This window comes from Vespula pensylvanica, chromosome 1 (assembly GCF_014466175.1).
Source record: "Vespula pensylvanica isolate Volc-1 chromosome 1, ASM1446617v1, whole genome shotgun sequence".
Classification (NCBI taxonomy): Eukaryota; Metazoa; Arthropoda; class Insecta; order Hymenoptera; family Vespidae; genus Vespula; species Vespula pensylvanica.
In genome coordinates, this window is record NC_057685.1 from 7,509,808 (window position 1) to 7,529,949 (window position 20,142).

The 20,142-nt window shown below is 28.3% G+C and overlaps 4 protein-coding genes across 9 annotated transcripts; 2 read left to right on the plus strand and 2 right to left on the minus strand.

Annotated features, from left to right (window-relative positions):
- The first annotated feature begins 126 nt into the window (after positions 1-126).
- Positions 127-3,837, plus strand: LOC122636103 (RAD50-interacting protein 1). The gene is made up of 12 exons (XM_043827011.1): positions 127-790; positions 879-1,117; positions 1,187-1,360; positions 1,432-1,566; positions 1,646-1,907; positions 2,038-2,263; positions 2,356-2,521; positions 2,607-2,772; positions 2,845-3,065; positions 3,170-3,335; positions 3,419-3,552; positions 3,636-3,837. Exons 1-12 carry the CDS (start codon positions 665-667, stop codon positions 3,817-3,819), a joined length of 2,199 nt encoding a protein of 732 aa, XP_043682946.1. The 5' UTR covers positions 127-664; the 3' UTR covers positions 3,820-3,837.
- LOC122636088 (WD repeat-containing protein 81) lies at positions 3,811-12,807 on the minus strand. 4 transcript variants are annotated; one of them, XM_043826991.1, is made up of 22 exons: positions 12,740-12,807; positions 11,408-11,712; positions 11,171-11,330; positions 10,800-11,055; positions 10,558-10,720; positions 10,065-10,475; positions 9,801-10,001; positions 9,564-9,709; positions 9,308-9,492; positions 8,615-9,195; positions 8,123-8,544; positions 7,737-8,030; positions 7,488-7,648; positions 6,708-7,400; positions 6,411-6,586; positions 6,034-6,332; positions 5,770-5,944; positions 5,108-5,695; positions 4,750-5,043; positions 4,512-4,661; positions 4,314-4,420; positions 3,811-4,231 (listed from the first exon to the last, which is right to left on the minus strand). In XM_043826991.1, exons 2-22 carry the CDS (start codon positions 11,627-11,629, stop codon positions 3,985-3,987), a joined length of 5,931 nt encoding a protein of 1,976 aa, XP_043682926.1. In that variant the 5' UTR covers positions 11,630-11,712; positions 12,740-12,807; the 3' UTR covers positions 3,811-3,984. The 4 variants fall into 4 exon arrangements, with proteins under 4 accessions (XP_043682926.1, XP_043682916.1, XP_043682905.1 ...); XM_043826981.1 differs by lacking the exon at positions 12,740-12,807 and adding an exon at positions 12,273-12,491; XM_043826970.1 differs by lacking the exon at positions 12,740-12,807 and adding an exon at positions 11,820-11,990.
- Positions 12,808-12,812: 5 nt separating this feature from the next.
- On the plus strand, positions 12,813-16,937 carry LOC122636138. Of its 2 annotated transcripts, none has more exons than XM_043827098.1 (2): positions 12,813-13,510; positions 15,828-16,937. In XM_043827098.1, the coding sequence occupies exons 1-2, from the start codon at positions 13,463-13,465 to the stop codon at positions 16,122-16,124; spliced, it is 345 nt and encodes a 114-aa protein (XP_043683033.1). In that variant the 5' UTR covers positions 12,813-13,462; the 3' UTR covers positions 16,125-16,937. The 2 variants fall into 2 exon arrangements, with proteins under 2 accessions (XP_043683033.1, XP_043683025.1); XM_043827090.1 differs by lacking the exon at positions 12,813-13,510 and adding an exon at positions 15,298-15,501.
- LOC122636108 (NEDD8-activating enzyme E1 regulatory subunit) lies at positions 16,748-19,794 on the minus strand. 2 transcript variants are annotated; one of them, XM_043827032.1, is made up of 9 exons: positions 19,169-19,794; positions 18,810-18,974; positions 18,523-18,705; positions 17,937-18,432; positions 17,722-17,855; positions 17,436-17,638; positions 17,168-17,304; positions 16,837-17,088; positions 16,748-16,804 (listed from the first exon to the last, which is right to left on the minus strand). In XM_043827032.1, the coding sequence occupies exons 1-8, from the start codon at positions 19,234-19,236 to the stop codon at positions 16,858-16,860; spliced, it is 1,617 nt and encodes a 538-aa protein (XP_043682967.1). In that variant the 5' UTR covers positions 19,237-19,794; the 3' UTR covers positions 16,748-16,804; positions 16,837-16,857. The 2 variants fall into 2 exon arrangements, with proteins under 2 accessions (XP_043682967.1, XP_043682958.1); XM_043827023.1 differs by having other exon boundaries at positions 16,748-17,088.
- Between the last annotated feature and the right edge of the window lie 348 nt (positions 19,795-20,142).

Consider the following 20,142-nt stretch of genomic DNA (forward strand, 5'->3'; position numbering starts at 1 on the left):
CGATTTTCATGAAAAGAATATTAATCAAGTAAACGAAGAAGATTGGATGAAAGATGAAAGTAAAACATCAATTCTATTGGTTGAGTAGCCGTAAGTGAGTCATTTATTCCACTTAGCCCGTTGTATACTGTCGACCGGCCGTCAATGACATGGTCGACGAAAGATCAAAAACCAGACGATCAACGATCAAACGAGTGGTCCCTGCATTGTTTTTATGGTCGTCTCAACCAATTGCATATAAACTTATATATTCTCTTAAATTCGGTTGTTGCCGATAACCCCGGTTGCCAGCAACTGTTTGACAGTGCGCAACGGGCTTTGTTATGAGTTTGCTTTTAACGTGATTGTTCATAATTATTTTCAAATAAGTTGATAATAATCGAATACATTTATTAACATAAAGTAACTATCAACAGAAAAAGTCCATACATTCACATATCTTATTTGTGAATTGTATCTATATCCTAAGCAGTTTTTTTCGTGAAATCATTATGAACTATGACATATTGTTATTAGATGACAGATAATATAACCCTACTTCAACACAACAACATTATTATTACAAGATACATAAGTTAGAATTGTGTAAATAATTAATATAAAATAATTCATTTAATTTACAATTTGTAATTGTGTAAAAATATACATATGGGCTATTATTATAATGGATATAAAACAGAAAATTATACAAAGATTCAACGAAGAGATGGGATCAACTCTAAAAGGACTTGATAATATAAAACATTTCCATGAGTGCCTCCAAGCAGAAAAGAATGAAATTGAAAAATCTGTATGCATGAATTTAAATAGTATAATAATTAAATATTATTAATATATTCAAATATAATTAATAGCGATTATATATACTATATTTATAGCTATCTATGGCATCAAGTGAAGCACCTTCAAAAGTCAAAGCAGCTGTACAGAATGTTGAGCATGTTACAGTGCAATTTGAAAAATTGCAAACTTCTGCGACAGAAGTTTACAATAATATTCAAAAATCGATACAAGAAAATAATGAAAATTCAGAAGTACAAGAAGTTATTGATAAGATAGGTCAGTTGGATAAGTGCCTATCATATCTAAATTTTATAAAATTTATTGAGGATATCAGGTAATAATGAAATATATAAATAATTTACATGTACATTAATATAAAGTATACTTAAGTATATTATTTTAGCGATGAAATAGAAAATTCATTATTATCAGCTGACGATGAGTCTGTTATCACATTATATACAAATCTTTCTGAAATTAGTTGTCAATTACAATCGTCATCTTGTCATCATCTTGTAAATTATGTGAGAGACACATTACATTTCTGGCATAATTTAATTAAAGAAAAATTATCAAAGTAAGTATTAGAAAATATAATATTTCTTTTTTAATTTATAGTAGTAGATAATATGAGTGATTTAATCATAGGGAATATAATGACGTTTTAAAAAGTTTGAAATGGCCTTTCTGTGGAACTAATGCAAACACAGTAATTACATCTTTACCTGAAACTATTACTAGATTTAAAATACTTACAGAATATCTATTACATCTACAACTACCGTATCCTTATCTTAATAAACACGACCTATTAATTATTTCACATTTCAATTTTATCTTTGAAACCTTAACAAAATACTAGAGATGAAACTATAAAACCTGTGGTAACATCCGCTCTTCTGACTGATTTTGCATCTGTGTGCCTGCCTGTTACTTTATTAGTGCGCCCATTGAGGCAGAGATTTATTTATCATTTTACAGGTAGTAAATTGACAAATCGACAAGATAAACCAGAATGGTTTTTCACACAAGTACTTACATGGATCAAAGATCATGTTCAATGGGTACAAAAATATGTTCAACCTGTAGCAGATTCTATTGGCTTCAATCATATAGATGTGAAGGTACATTGCTCATAACATATATATATGCATGTATTTTAAATAATGTATAAAAATATACCTTTTATTACATCTATTATTGTAGATAACTATAATTGATTAAATTAGTTCTATTAACATTCTTATATATTAGGCTGAATTTATGCGTGCTTTGGTACAATTGGCTGTTGAAAAATTACATTCCGAATTAGCAATAGCACAGCACGATGATGCTTTATTTGCCCATTTGGTAGATGAAGCTCTTGGCTTTGAAAGAGAACTTAGAGAAACACTATTATATCCTTCTTCTCAACCAGCTACTGTATTTGTATTAACCCAAGCTCATATATTTGTAAAATGGATTAATATGGAAAAAAAATGTGAGCAGAAGTTACATTTACTTAATATTTTATGTTAATCATCTAAGAAATTAAATATATTTAAAAATATATTTTATTTTATCATGAAATAGATGCCACAGAAAAAATGGATGCAATATTAAACTCAAACACAGCCTGGGAAATTTTATCAGGACCTGATGTAAATGACATGAAAGAAACAGAATGTGCCAATGCTTTTCTTACACTTTTAACAACAATCTCTGATAGGTACAAACATTTACCTCAACCTGGACACAGGTATACACACGTAATGTTTAATATTTTTAGAAAAAAAAAAAAAGAAAACATAGAATTCAGTAATATAAATAAAACATTCATATAGATTACAGTTTCTTGAACTACAGCTAGAATTAATTGATGATTGGAGAGTAAGATTATTACAATTATTACATGAAGATTGTGTAGATCCATTAGCATCTCTTATGCCTTGTATACTCAATACATTACATTATGTTGCAAATGTTTTAGACGAATGGGGTGTAACTGTGGTATGTATACTAATAATTCAAATAAAATAAAATAGATCATTTATTTATTAGAAAATGCTATTATATGCATAGCACTTTTTGCAACTTCATTTCTTCAAAAAACAATTTGAAGCAGTAGAATGTGCTACAGATGAAGGTAAAGATGTTACTGAACATATTGGAGAAATAGAAGGAACTGTATTTGATGAAGCTGTTGCTTTATTGCGAAGACTAGAAAAAGAATTAGTTAATGAAATCAGTGATTCAGTAGCTTTGGATGTAAAAGCAAAAAGCAGACCTTATAGAACAGATAAGTAAGTCTCTAATTTTTAAAAAACATGTAATAAATATATTATATATACGTGTTCAAAAATCAGTAAAATTTTGTATGTGCGTGTGTGTGTGTGTATGTTTCTAGATGGTTTGCAATGCAATCTGTAAAGGAAGTTGCTTCACTATCAGTAACTCCTAGCGGTTGTCCTATGTTTCAAGAATTAGGTACCAGACTTCATGTATTACATGAAGCACTTACTTTACCATTATTTCATCAAGCATGGAAACAATTAGCTTGTCAATTTGATCAGGTATGAATATTGTAGCACAAATATGCATTTTAAAATAATTATAATATTTTAATCAGTAAATATGAGATGTAATCAATTTTTAGTTTCTCTTAGAGGAAGTTGTCTTGGTAAATCATTTTAACATAGGAGGTGCAGAGCAATTACAATACGACATTTTAAGGAATTTGTTCCCTCTTTTTGGTCTATATATTAGCAAACCAGAATCGTTTTTCCCATTGTAAGTTTTCTTGTAAATTATAGATATGTAAAAAAGATATACATATGTAGAAATAATTAAACAAAAAACTAATTATTCTTCAGAATCAAGGAGGCTTGTGTTTTACTTAACATATTAATAGGATCTGCGATGTTACTTCTGGATGCACTCAACACAAGTGATGAAGTTACAGCAAAGGAAATACTCGCAGATGTTGGTGTTCATAAAATGTCTCCTGACGTAGCTATAAAAATAATTCAATCAAGAACAGATGTGATCTATGAATAATAAATATGTTTTATTTAATATCTCTTGTAAAAAGTATATTTGCTATATAGATCCAAATTTTTAATATTAATTTTTCTTTATATTTTTGCAACTTTGAGATTTATTCAGCCTTTCTTCATATAGTTGGGTGTAATATCTCGACAGTTTTATTTAATGTTACTAAGATCAACACAATAATGTTATTCCTCCATTATCTGCACCTAGCAGCAATAATCGATTAAGAGGAAGTATGGAAATAGCAGTAAGGACTCCTTTAAAGGCATCAGATTTGAGCTTGGATGAAGAAAATGGAGCATTCACATCTACAGACGTATAAACACCTATCCGATTTGCTGTTGTTCCTATTACCAACCCTCGTTCATAAGTTGCCATGCAATGAACTGGCTCAGTAGTACCTCTAAAAACGTAAAAACTTATATTTAATAATATATGATACTATATTCTATTTTAATATATTTAAAAAATTTCCACAATATTGAAATATATATATTTACTTCATGTGAAACTTTAGTTTACCATCCATTGCACTCCACACTGCAATAGTTTGGTCTAATGAAGAACTAATTATAGTTGTTTCATTCACAGCTTGCAATTGCAATATCTATAGTAAAACAATATGTTAAAAATATAAGAAATTAATATAATAGAATTTTTATATATAGGATTTTTAATATATTATATTAAAACGATACCTCACACTCATGCCCTTTCCAAGATGCTATAATAAGGCCAGTTCTAATATCTAAAATAGTTAAAAATCCAGATGCTTGACCTAATGCAATCCAATAGCCACTAGGTGCAACTGCAATACATCTAATCAAACCAGTTGGGTTTGTCAACACCTAACATTTAAAATGACATACATACATATATATATATATAGACATAGTAAAAAATATTTATATATGATTATGTCATCACAACACTTACTTTCATTTCATTAACATACTGGAATGTTCTACAATCAATAACTCTTAAAGTAATATCAGTCGTTCCAACAAACAAATTAGTTGATGGAGAAGGACCTGCAGCTAAAGTATTTATAGGTGTTAATCGATTATTTTCTGGACATCCTAATAAAGAACCCATGAAAGGATCCCAACAATGAATGACTCCATCACAAGTAATTGCATATCGTAAAGATTCTAGGAATGTTAATGCAAGAATGGATTTCTTGTGACCAGTATATGTGTATTGACATGATGAAACAGTATTTCCATCACCCTATATAGAAAATTTATATAAAATTAACAAGTACGAAATATATTAAATAAATGAATGTACTTGCCTGACTTCTTAAACTCCATAGTTTAACAGTTTTATCTCTGCTTCCACTCATAAAACTATTTTCATTGTCTAAAGCATATAAGCATCTAATACTGTTATTGTGTCCACCAAAACTTTGAAGTTTTATCTGCTTTATATTGAATGCTGTTTCTTTATCAGGTCTTCCAATTTCATGTTCCCAATATGCTAACCAATTTCCACGTAACTGTCTTCCACTAGATGAAGAATAAATTTCCTTATTTGGACAGATGATTGTGTCAGCTATTGATTGAGATCGACTGTCATCTTTCTGTATTTCAAACCTATTTCCTATCACAGATATATTCCCAAAACTATTTACATCCTTGTCCAAAGATTCCATGTTTTCTGAAATACTATAATCTACTAGACATGATGCATTATATTGCTCTGTACCCATGTTAGGTGAAGATAATCGCGTTTCTTGTTCATATTCGTGACAAAGATTACGTATATGCTGATGATTTTTAAGTATGTGTTCCATTGCTTCACCACTCATACATTTGTAGAACAGCATGTATGCTTTATGTGCAAATTCTGTAGTAAATACTTCTTTTAACTCTTCAAATGCCTAAAAAAAAATATGTCAAAGGATAATAAAATTTATACTTAGTTTTGAAGAATGTAAAATATTTATGTAATTACTTTATTTCTCTGAGGATCTGATATATTTGTACTTTCTACAACTGGTGGAGAATATGATTCAGCAATCTCTACGTTAAAGCCATCCCCTATCAGAGGAGAACCAGAAGTACAAGTTTCAATGATATTCCAGTCTTGGGTACTACAATGGCTTGTATCCTCATTAGAAGTTTTTATTCTATATAAAATAATACATATAATAATTTATTAAAATTTTATTTCTTATAATTTTTATTCATAAAAATTAAAAAAAGTAAAATACTTTACCTCACGCCAGTATCGCTCACATGGCTAGAACTTGAATCTTTTATTCCAAGATCATCTGATAGACATTCTACCTTAATATTTTGATTAAATGATTTATCAAATGCAAGGAAAAATCGTTGTATTGGTACTGCTAAGTGGTTTTTCGTAACAGCACTACCTAATCTCAAACTTAGCATGATCATAGCTTCTAAACATTTATCAGCTAAAGCTGTACGAGCAACAATTCCATTGGGAAAAGTAAATCTTGTAGTAGATAATATGCGAACGGTAGGATGTAAAATTGCCTTAACAATGGATTCCTATATTTTAACATAAACAATAACATAATAACATAATAATATATTCCATTCTTAATTACATCATAGAATATACTTTACATGAAGCGCATCCATTAAGGCGGCATCGCTTAAGTATTGTGTGATATGATTAAGTAAGGCTAAGCAAGAAAGTAGTCCTCCTTCCAAACTTTGTGTTAATTTTCTTTTACATAATGTTAAAAGTTCTGCCATATGTGCAAAATATTGTAGAAGTATAATCTGTTCTCCATATAATCCTGTCAAAAGAAAATATTTCAATCAATTATAATGTTTTGATTAATATAATATAATTAATAATATATTAGTTTAATTATTATTGATGTAATCTATTTTATTGGAATATGTTTATACACAAACCTGCAATAGCAGTTAAACAGTCTAATACTTTGGCAGCATTATGATCACCTACTAAAATTTTTTTATTCCAATCCATTCCTTGAACTGACATTAACATAACGTCATTTGAAGGTGTTAAGTTTTCTTTGCCAGCATAACATAAAGTAAGCATTCTTAATAGATTTCGTGATAAATATCGAGCTGTAAGAACAGGTCCAAGACGATGAGACAACCATATTACAGATTCTGCACTTATTTCTGATACTGTACACTCATTTGGTGCAGATCTTTGATATGCCTGATCGTAATCATTATCAGTATTGTCTAATACTGCTGTATTAGATTTATCGTCTGTATATATGGGTTGAAGTACAGGATTTTGTTCTTCAAGATATGTATTACAAGCATTATCAGAAGCATTACTACCAAAATATATAGCTCCAGATATTTCATTATAAGGAATATCTTCATTGGAAGTTTTACTTCCAACATCACACCCTATGCTATTAACTTCTATCATAAGTTTTCCACTTCCTGAATGTTTTGGTATTGGAATTGTTGGTGATTTAGTTGAACTAGGTGGTGATACTTTATCTTCTTCATTCAAATCATCATTAAGATTCAAATTTAGATCTATATGTAAGTCAATGTTATATGAACGACTATTACTCAAAAAATTCCATGCATTTCCTTCTGTTTCCATAGTAAATACTTCTATAAAATAATACAATATTTTTATATTTCATACCATCATTAATAAAATACAAACGGATAATTAAATAAATATTAAAGGACAAATACCTTCAACATCATTATCATTTGCAGATTTTATTTGAGAGTAATCATTAGTTGCAGGTGCAGGTGAAGATGACACATTATGCTCTGAATCTGCAGAAGAATCTTCATCTAAAGGTGATAGAACACCTTCAATGTCACCACATGTTCCACTTAGATCACAACTCCTTTATAAATATTTTCATAATTATTTTTTAATTAATAATTATTCGTATCATTTTACTAAAAAACTTAAAAAAATGGTTAAATGCTTACTTCAAATTTCCTGTTCTATGCACACTTATACATGATCCTTGAACATAATCTCGATAACCCCCTACCGCTTCTACAAGTGGTGTAATGAAATTTTCTAAGAAACGTCGTAATCCTAATCTGACCATAAGTATTAGTAAAAAACTTCTATGATATAATAACGTTGTTCGAAATTTTGCAAGTGTTCCAGCATGTAATATATCTGCATGTGGTGAACTATCCATAACAGAACCATTTTCATACAATTTCATTATAGGTAAAAGAAACATATCTGCTGTTTCTTTTGGACCCAATGCCCTGAAATATACATATATATAAAATTTAGTATTTTTATGAATCTACACATTGCGAGAAATATTGTACTACCAATTTACAGAAATTATGCTTACTTAGCAATTGGATCGAAAAGATGCCAAGTAGCCAAGACTGCACTGTATGGTTCTTTTATAAGTTGCTGTATATGAGGTACTATTAATTGTAAACTACCTTCTTTAGCAGCACCTATATGTGGTAATAATTGTTCTAATTCTCTTGCTATTGCTTTCACTTTGCATTCACTAATTTTACAAAGATATCTTATTTTTGTTTTAATTACAAAATCTGGATCTTCTTCAAATTTTAATACAAAGTTTAATTCACGGATCAAACTATTGTATTCTTGTATCATCTCAACTGTATTATACAAATATTGGCAATACTTAGAAAATGGGAATAGACTGCCAGAAAGTATAGGCTGCAAAAATTGATGAGCAGATGGTGGTGGCAAACCCATCTGTGTAATAGTTGGATAACGAAAGGACATCTCATTTACCTAAATAAAAAATATGCATAAAACATAATATTGTTAAAAAAAATTAAACTTAAAATTTTTTAATACTCACTTCTGTACTTTCTATATTATAGCTTTTTGGTACAACATCAACTTGCAGAAGTAATGCTACAGCATTTCTTATACATTTTGGTAAACTATCTGCAGATAATTTTATAACATTCAAACATGCACTTAATCTTCGTGCAAAAGATAATTTTTCAATATTCCATGTAGCTCGAAATTTACCAGAAAGAAATATTTCAACAATTAAACAGCCTAATATTTGTTGTTCCTTTATACGGCCACTGGCTACAATCTGCTTAAAATTTATAGACAAATCTTGTGAGCCTATTATGGGTTTGTAAACTTTATGACTGGTTTTGTTTATAAACGTATGCATTGTTTCTACATGCTGTATAGCTGCAATAGGATTGTAATCCTTTGGAAGGATTATCATTTGATTTGAAGTTTTATCTGATTTAGTATTATCTTCTACTGTAAGAAGAGAACCTCGGGAACGGCTTAAAAATCGACTTAAAGCTAGAGGTGAAGATCGCGATGTATTTGATGTTGTTACTGGCAGTTCTTCTTCTTCTAATCCAGAACTATGACCTTCATCATCACTAGTTTTAACTCCAGATGAATCTGTTTCTATAAATTGTATTATTTTTATTATTTACTATTATATAATGTGTGTGTGTGTATGTGTGTAATTATAAAGATGAAACTTTTTATTAAAAAATCTGAAAAATAAAAAACTTACTTTTGCTAATTAATAAAGATGAACGTAAACGGGGAGGTACTTTTCCCCAATATGGGGATGGCATAATTTTTTGTGGATGAGGTTGAGTAAAAAGTTGCACAATACCAGAATTTGTTAAAGTTGTATGATTATCAACAAGTTGTAAACAAACGTTCTTTGATTTTATCGCTGCAGAACCAGACAATCTATTGAAATATATATGTTACTTATTAAAAATCTTGTAATATAGAGATTATAAGAATATAAAGATATTTACTTATAACCAAATGTTAGATCTATCCAATGATGTAATCTCTCTGATACATAGAAACTTTCCAAAGCTTCCCTATGTTTTTGAATAAAGTCTTCTGGGGAAGTTGCCCAAGCTGGTATTTCTAAATCTGGTAAATCTTCATGAATGGACTGTAAAAGAAGTAATCATGTTTATAAAATTATATTTATTTGATACTTGTTCAAATATTGTTAAAAAGTTGAAAAAATTGTTTAAATTTACCTTAAAAACACTTGCATCAATAAAAAATTGAGGTATACATTCATCTGGACTCCAATCATGTAATCTTTGAATTGATGCAGGATATTCTCCTGGTACCCATAATGGACGTACGTGTTTGCAAAGAACAGATTTATCGTAACGACGGGATAAGTATACATAATAAGTTATTTCTGATAGTACATCTGATACATGATGTCCTACCTAAAAAATGTATATTTTTATTTATTTTCTAATAGAAAAAATTAGTACTTATATCTTCTTTACCTCAGTAGATTGTGAATCAAATGTAAGATCTAATTGTCTGTCTCCTTTGTTTAATCGAAATTTCGATTTGGTTAAATCTCTCCAATTACCACCACATCTTGATGTAAAATCTGTTACCCAAGGCATTACATGATGACAACTAGGATCACCATATTTTCTACCTGCCAGATTGTTAAGAGCAGTTAAATAATCAAAATTGCTGATGTAGTTATACACCCACATTTCACATAACTTCTCAATATTCTCATTTATACCAAATTCGGGGCTACCGTATTGTATATTTTTATACAAATTTAAATCACGCTTTTTACTATACAAATTGTGATTTTTTTCTTTTGTCATTTGAGTAGTAAAATTTATACAATCTGGTTTAGGTTTAAAATAGATGTTATCACTTAACTTTGGTAGTACCTGTACATATATAAAATGAATTATTGCTTTTATAATATAGTTTTTGATAAATGTACACTCGATAAAAATATAAATATTTCACCTGAATTGTAAAATTTTCCATAAGTAAAATATCACTAAGTGTCACTTCACCTAATACTAATCCAAGATCATGCAAATCTCTAGATAATCTTAATAACTGATAAATTAAAAATAGTGGTTTTCCATGACTTGTACTCAAGGCTGCTGGGCTATACATTACACATCTATAATTTATAATAGATTATATAATAATTGTACTATTTTTATGTTAAATTATATGAACATTCTTTTATAAATACTTACTCTCGCAGAGAATATTTTGCAGTCTGTTCATAGAAAATTATAAAAGCAGTAGTTGTTTCAACAGCAAAAAGTGCTGGAAGGAGATTGCAATGAGATTCGGTTGTTAGGCCAGATGATACTGAGTAAACTATCCTATCTTGTACATGTACTATACTACAACCATATACCCGTGCTATTACTTCCTGCATAATAGCTACATCAGTTGTATTAGCAGTCACAATAGATTGTTCTTTCTGTTCAATAGTACTCCATGGATCTGTTCAGAAATAAAAATTTTTATTTTTAAAATCTTTGCAAACAAAATATCAAAATATCAAAACAATTATCATAGATCAAATATATTAAAAAAGTTTAACTTTAAGAAAACATACTATAATATTTTTTATAAGATTCTTTCCACAAATTACGATAATTGGTTTCTGAAAGATAATGCAACAACTGCGAAAATGTCAGCTCTGTTTGAGTTTTGGTATTAATAGTACGTCTTCCTCTAGGTAAAGGAATAGCATTTTTATGCTGTTTTATATAAACCTAAAATTAAAATAAACTATTAAATTTGTTCAAACAAATATAATATGTAGAAGTAAAAAATAAATTAATAAAAATACTTTTGCGTAAATTCTTGTCCAATCGGATCCCAGTTCTTCTAATGTAGGTTGTGCTGCAATTTCATCTGGTGTAAGTTTATCATGAGTGATAAACGATATTGGTCCAACAATAAAAAAATTTGCCAACCAATTTCGATGTACTGTCAAACTAATTCTACCATCTATAACTTTCATATATTTTATTGGCACATCAAATTCCGTCTTAATAACCTCCATTTCCATTTCTCTTATAGTACAAATAGCATTTCACTCATTTTTATATTATCCATCCATCATGAATCATTATTTCCTTTGTTTTCACTCTCCTTATGCAAAAATATACAATTCACATTTTTATTTACTAATGTTTTCATAGGATCGATCTGTCAAAGACAGCTGATCATAAAAAAAAATTGTAATCGTTCAAGCTTACACTTTGTGAAATCTTTTATAGTTCATGGACAATTACATTCATTTTTGATCTTCTGTATTTGAATTGTTATATATCAATCGATTTTATTATCGATGGATACACTATGAATCGATATGAATGATAATTAACAGTGTATATACATACATAAGAAAATTTTCAGACGACTGCCACACTATAAAAAATCAGTCATAGGTCAATACGACGACGAAAAGACTGAATATAACCAATTAAAAAAAAAATTTTAAAAGGACAGTAACATTCAAAGAGCAATTACTGTCCACAGTAATAATAGTAATAACTTTTTCACAGTTAATTAGTAGAAAAAATTAAAAGTCTATTAAAGAAATAAAGATTCAATAATTGTTCCTCATAAAAATTTATTATCTAATAAAAAATTAAAGGAAACCTATTATTTCAATATCTATATTATAAATTTGATTAATTACAACGTACCATCCAAAAATAATATAAATAGTTGAAAGTTCACATTACTTGATTAATAATCAAAATTATAAGCAACAAATAATTGAAAATTAAATTTATCTTTATGATAAATTATAACTTCTGATATCAAAAATTAATTAATCACAATACTTCAATAAATAAGCATCATGTGACACTTCCAACGATTGTTCAATACTTTAAACAATCAATACATTACACTACCATACATAAGAAGAATAAAATAAAGAAATTAAAATTCAAAGGCAACAATAAATTGTAATATTATTTAACAGAATGAAATATATGAGCTATGTTTCTGATTGGTTATATAATTTACCCGCGATGGTCATGTGTCTTATGAATTTTGTTACCGATAGCACTGCAAACGTATTACAACGCTAACATTGGTAGAAACCGGAACTATATTCTTTCAAAACATATTCAGTAACGTATCTACAAAACATAATACCCCTTACTTTCTTTTTAAAGTTCCAATCTGTCATTGTGTCATGCATGTAGAACTTTCACGATCTAAGGCGCGGCGTAAAATGGAGTGGAAGAGTACGATATGCATTCAATACGTTAATGTGTCCATCAAACGTGCTTCGTAGCAATACGATACAGTGAATACTTTATTTCGTGACGACACGACATCAAAGTAAAAGCGTTACGATTGAGATTCTACGCGTTGAAAATATAAAATTTCCATAAATCGGGATCATTTCACTGATTATGAATTCAACGTTCAATGACCGCGTTCCCGAACATTTTAAATAAAAGAGCGCGAAATCTGAAAAACGGTGATATAAAAACAATATAGAGTGATCGAACTATTGCATTGCATATATTACGTCGGATAAAACAAAAAAAAAACACCAAGATTTTTGCAATTGGAATTCTGTGATGTGTAGTATCCAACAGATTGCACGATTCAATGAAGGAATAATAAGAGTGAAGAAAACCGGTTGATGAGAGCCTTTTGCAATGTTCTTATATAACGAAACGATTTTAGATGTAATGATAGTAAAATAGGTAATAAATAAAAAAATTAGAGGCAACTAATCTATAATTTTAATCGATGATCGCACGAAATCTGATGTAAAAAGGTTTACTAATATTAACGATCTGCGATAAAGAGTCATAAAAAGATGTTGTGAATAATTCACATAATAATGAATTAATTCATTAATCAAGTGAAAATGAAGTGTTTCGGGAGTTTCTTCAAGCATACTTGGCATCCGCAACAGGTGAGGCCGATTTATGTTAAATATTTATTAACACTTATAACTTAATTTATATACTTTTTATATTTATATTTCACTTTTGAAAAATTTTGAAAGATTCTTTTTTTGCGAGAAAATACATCCTCCGATTAAAGCAATTTCATAATCTTAAAGTCAATAAAATTCTCATAATTATAATGATTATACCGAACGTTTATAAAGTAATTTATCTGGATGTGTATACGATATATGACACACCGCAAGGTCACCATAAGGAATTTACATATACTAGATATGTACATATATGTACATATATACTTCTACACGAATGTTTCGTTACGAATGCATCGTTACAACGTAGAAAAAACAATTGGATCCAATCGTTTTAGATCGAGCGTTCGATTCAGGTGCGAAAACAGACGGTACAATCTTATTCATAATACCGTTATTGTGAACGCGCAGCTTTCAAAAGAATCTACTTTGAGGAACTTTCTCTTTTGTCAACCAATTAATTTTTAATTGATTTTTTATTCTCGGTTAAGACTTTTACACTTTTATTAGTAAAAACATCCTATATTACGGAAAAAATATACGCATATATACATATTTATCTACATCTAACCTCATATACATATGCATATACATATACATATAAAAAAATATAATTGATAAAGGAGTACCAGAGGTCGAGGCTGATAAGGATTAGTTGACTTCTAACGGAACGCGCCCAACTAAAGAATTTTAGTTTTCGAATTACTACGATCACAACTTACAATTAACTTATTTCTTTGAGTTCCTAGTGATATGTTTTATATTTTAAATCCTAGAATGTCTTTGTGAGCGCTATCTTAAATTGAACTAATTCGACATCCTCAGATTATAAAACGAGTGAAAATTTGATCAAAAAATGTGACCATCATTACGATGCTAATAAAAATGTGTTTTTAATATCGTTCGATGTTTACCTTTGCTGCTCGATTAAATGATATATAGATTATTTGAAGAACTTATAAAAAGTCATCGACCTTTCTTTTTCATTAAAACGATATAGATAGGTACGTAAAGTGATTTAAAATTGAGGAATGATTTTTTCTTTTTTTTTTTCTTTTTTTATATACGTTTGACAAAAATATATATGTATATTTATACTCCAGAAGAGAATGATAGAAAACTTCCGATGAGTTATTAAAATTTGTAGATCAATTAATATTTAACGCTATTTATGTGATATAAATAATGAAATATAATATAATATAAACATAATCTTATCATACTTTTCCAAAGTATAGATTCATCCTGTACGCAGAGAAATTACAATAATAACATATAGAAAAAAAAATACAAGAAAAATATGTAGAAATTACGAAAGAAAAGACACAAAATATAGCATCGAACAAAAAAAGATCGAATTCATTTTGACATCGTAATAGAACTTAAAAATTAATATCGAATTATTGTCGGCCTTTAAAGATTCTCATAGTTATAACAAACATAACAAGTTACCGAATTATAAATTTTCTATAATATTCCAAAGTATCAGCACTTTAGAGGTGTAGGCTAATGTAGACTCGTCACTAGCGATATAGTAATACAATAAAAATAGTGGAAATATTTGAAATCGCGTAAGGTTACGCGACTTCAATTAGTGTTGGACATCGTAATTTTAAGTATGCATATTTATACGTATTTGTTTTCTGTTTTTAATTTTTTTTTCTTATATTTTTTCTTTTTTTTTTTTTTTTTTTTTCTTTTAGTTTAAATATTTTCCATTACATGTGAAATTTATTTAATGTTGCACAAATGCATAATAATTATAATCAAACTTTCAAATCCACTTACAAATTAACTTCTTCATTGGTATATAAGTTTGTTAACAGATGACGATGTCGTCATCTAAAACTGGGTGGGATTACCCATATTTTGACCCTACTGAAATAATGACCTCGGTCTATCAACCGGCACCAATTCCAGAAGAAGAATTTCTTCCTCGAAAAAAACAGATACCAGATACACACGTAATCCGATTTCCTCCTTTCACCTATGATTCATTATAGATTGCATTTTTTATCGGTATTTCCGTAATATTATCATTGAAAAAAAAACTTTTTTTTTTTACATTTTACTTGTTCTGTTTTTCAATGGCAGATATTTTACAAAACAATAACATTTAGCGATGGTTGAACAATAGCTTAAATATTTTTTGTAAAAATCTATAAATTTGTATAGATTTAAACACCGCTTTTAATCTCTCGCAAAAAAAAAAAAATAAAGAATTTATATGATACATATTTAACGAACGATTGAATGTTAAAAAAATATTTGGTTTTTTTTTCACTTACAGATAAACAATAATAATTCGTCAATATTCGAAGGAATGAAAACAAATGTACAAACTACCAATGCAATGGAATTGAAAGAAGTGGATGTGATCGCACCAACGAAGAGTGTCGCAACGTTGACTGTTGTGCAACCAGGAAGTATACCGTGTCAAAATAGTGGTTGCAAAAACTGGGGAACTCATGGTGTACCTGAAAGTCCCTGGCACATACTTAAAACAATATTTCTCGTTTCTATTATTGTTACGTTAATTATATGGATATTGATTTACGCGCTGCTAGCACAATATCAAATATTCTGATGACAGCGTATCTGCGATGCATAAAGGAATAGAATGATTAAACCGTACATGGTCAAAATCAAGATCGAATTATGCTCTTTGTATGAAAAAGTATTTACTTTATACAGTCGAAAAAAATCAGTCGGATATGTATGTAGACTGTATATGTTGATAATTAGAAATAATTATTTTATGTACTTACGTACTCACATCAGAATTATGTAATCATATAACTTATTTAATATAGTTAGATTTTAATGTTATACTCAGTAATGATTTTGAAATATTAATTTTTTATAATTATTGCTATAAACAAAAGTATATCTTTGACATATAGAAATAATGATTAAATATGTTTTTTATTCTGTGTTAAATGATAATGTATTAAAAAAGAAAATAATTTCAGAAATATCTGTACCTGCCAAATTAGTTAAATTATTAGCAAATTTGTATTTTAATAGATTTATCTCATGTACTATAGGAGATTCCATAAAATTATACATTTGTATGTACTATATATTTTACATGTAAGTTCTACACAAAAAATAATTAATGTAATGCATTTTAGCAAGTTCTTGAAAAAAAGTGTAAAATTTTGATAAAAATTTTCTGCATAATTGGTGATAATAATTAAAGCATAAATATAACACTTAAACTACAAAACTGTATTCTTCAGTTAATACAGATGTGTGTGTGTGTGTGTGTGTGTGTGTGTGTGTGTGTGTGTGTGTATATGTGTTTAAAATAATTGTTTCTAGAAAAAAAATGTACTAGAGTTTGATGTCACAGCGTCATAAATAAAAGTGTTATGAAGAGGTTTATACTGTTTCGTAATAAATTTGATAGTTTCTTGAGCAGCCAATCCACCTAAAAATGCAGATACTGAATGCAATTCAGCGCCACCAAATCGACAAAATTCGTGAACATAATCATCCTTTGCCAGTGGTCCACATCCCCATTCACTCAACAATTTTGTAATACAAGCCTATAATATGATTAATATTTTCTCTTATAATGTATTATCTGTAATGTATTCTATATAAAATGGAAATAATATTACATACCTTTAATTTAACAATATCAGGCTCAACTTGATCATCGAATTCCCCTGGATATGAATTATATTCTGCTTGAAATTTCTCAACTCCTCTAAGTACAACATAATACACCATTAAACTTTCAGGATTCTCCAAACTTTGCACTAAAAAAATATAATGATTATATCTGATGTCTATGCATAATATTCTCCTATTCTATAAAAGTGGTGTTTTAAAAGAATTAATGATATTAACAATGAAAGCTATATATATAGTTTTCTTTTTGATTACCTACCTATATTATTGGTATCAATAATTTTAGGATCATATTCATCAGCTATACAGGTCCCTCTTTCTACATAAATATCTACAGCATATTTACAAAATAATTTTACATCTTTCTCAGATATTGAATCTGAAGATTTACCCAACTGTCGTAGTAGCTGCAGCGTGCGTCTCCACACTGCTTCTGCATCTGCTGATGCTTGCTTATAGTAACTAGAAGTAGATAAAGGTATGATTGATACCATTACCTAAATTATTCTAAAACAATACTATATCATATTTATTCAAAATCATACATTTGCTGTAGAGTTATATATTTCTCTGTATCAGCTGTCATATCTGGCAGAGTTCCTTTTAGTGGTAACGAACCACAACCTTCATTGTCAATAAAATCTCTTACTGCTTTAGCAATGATCCAAAATGGACTGCTCTAAAAATATATTATACCATCAATTTTTTTTTAATTCCAACATTTAGAAGGTTTATAAGAAAAACAGTTTTTTAACAATACCTTTGCTGTTAAATTAATACAGCATTCATCATTTAAAATATTTTTAATTCTATCAGGAACTTCAGTACAACCTACACATGTATTTACAGCTTTAATTGCTTCTTCAAAATTTTCTTCAGTATTTACTGTATCTTGTTCATCTTTCCTCATTCCTTTTCTTATTATTTCTCTCAATAGTTGCTTATCTTTATAAGTCTTTGGCAAACTTCCATGATTCAAAATCCATTTTGATAAATATTTATATAAAATAACTACATATGGTATATGAGAATGATCTTTAAAGCTCAATGTGTCAAGATCAATAGAGTCTAAATGCTTTTTTAAGGTTCCAAAAGGTTTGTCTAAACGTAAATCTGGTGTTTCATTATCTGGATGTGTCTCTACTATAGTATGTTCTTTCACTTGAATTCGCATATAAGCAATGAAACCTATACTCCTACATACTATTAAAGGAATATTTAATTCCCAAAGTCGTCTTGACAAAAGGACTAAGCATCTAGAAAAATATAGAAATTATATGATCAAAAAAAATGCTTTATTGAATTTTCAAGTATCTAATTAGTTAATTCTTTAGTAAAATACTTACTTTTCTGTTAATGAAGTAGCAACTACTACTGTAAAGTTATTTAAAAAATCTGGACTATTATATAAAATCTGTTGTGGTTCTTCATCAATATAATCACCTCTAACATCAGGATTTAATTCTAATAACATCTGGGTCGCGACTTGAGCCCTAGATTTTCCAACACTATCTGCTTCTAGAAAAAAGCTAAGCAGACAGATAAACAGGCAACAAATAAGTTTAAAAAAATATAATTTAAATATGTATTATATATATATATATATATATATATATATATATCTTTCTCATACTTTGCTCCAATATCTTCATTTGTTATCTTTTTTCCATCAACAATAGTAAATGCACCAATACCAGGAAGAACCAATGATTTTAAAATTTCTGTACCCAATCCAGTAGCATTTATAAGACAAATATGTGCTGCTTCTAAACAAGCTTGACCATGATCTCCCCATAACCTAAAATTTTTATAGAATACGCAATAAGTTGAATATACGAAAGTATTAAGGATATAATGTATACAATAATATAAATATATAACAAATATTATGTGTGTGTATGCGCAAATATAGAAGTTCTAAGAACTCTTAATAAATAACAAAACAATTATTTATAGTTAATTATAATAAATGTATAGTTAATTAATGAATACCTCAATTGTCGATCATATTTTCTATTTCGTTCCGACTGTTCAGGAGATTTAGGGGCTGGTGATGCCATAATGACGAATTCTTTAGTATTTTCTCAGATTATTGTCAGTGCATATGGATACAATATTCATATATATATATATATATATATATATATATATATATATATATATATTATAAAGAACCGTAAGATTTTGAAAAATCCATTGAATTACCACATACACATGTACTTTAATCTCAAAGCATTTGATAAAATCTTGAAGAATTTAATAAGATGCTTATATAAATTTAACGTATTTTACACTCAGTATTTTAACTTATAAAAAGTTTATAAAAAGCCGTCGAGGTTATGTTCGAAATATCATCTCTTGAAACTAATCCATAAAACAGGTTTATAAACTATGACGCCATATTTACTATATACTTAGCATCTATTTATGCAAAACAAAAAGATACATTTCTTTTATTACTAATCGCGATAAACTACACGTAGCGACATCTTAAAGAGTTCCACATTCAAAAAGCATATTTTGAAGCGCCGAAAACACTAATCGTACTGCATATATATGTAAAATATTTCATTAATAAGACTACTAGATGCAACTTATTATAGCTGCATTACTAATTATAAAAAATGGGCTACTAAATAGTAAATACGAAGTATAAATTAAGAAATAAATTGTATTTCTCAAATATACGTACATACATACCACATGATTAGTATTAATTATTTTATATGTGTGTATATATATATATATATACATATACATATAAAATATATATATATACATACACGCACTTGTGCTGTACATATTTTTGTACAAAAGTTTAGAAAAACTAATTCTGACTACACTCAATTAATGTCATGATCATAATATGCATATATATATATATATATACACACACATACACATATGATATATATATATATATATATATTTATATTATAAATAATTTACCTACAATAATTTCTACA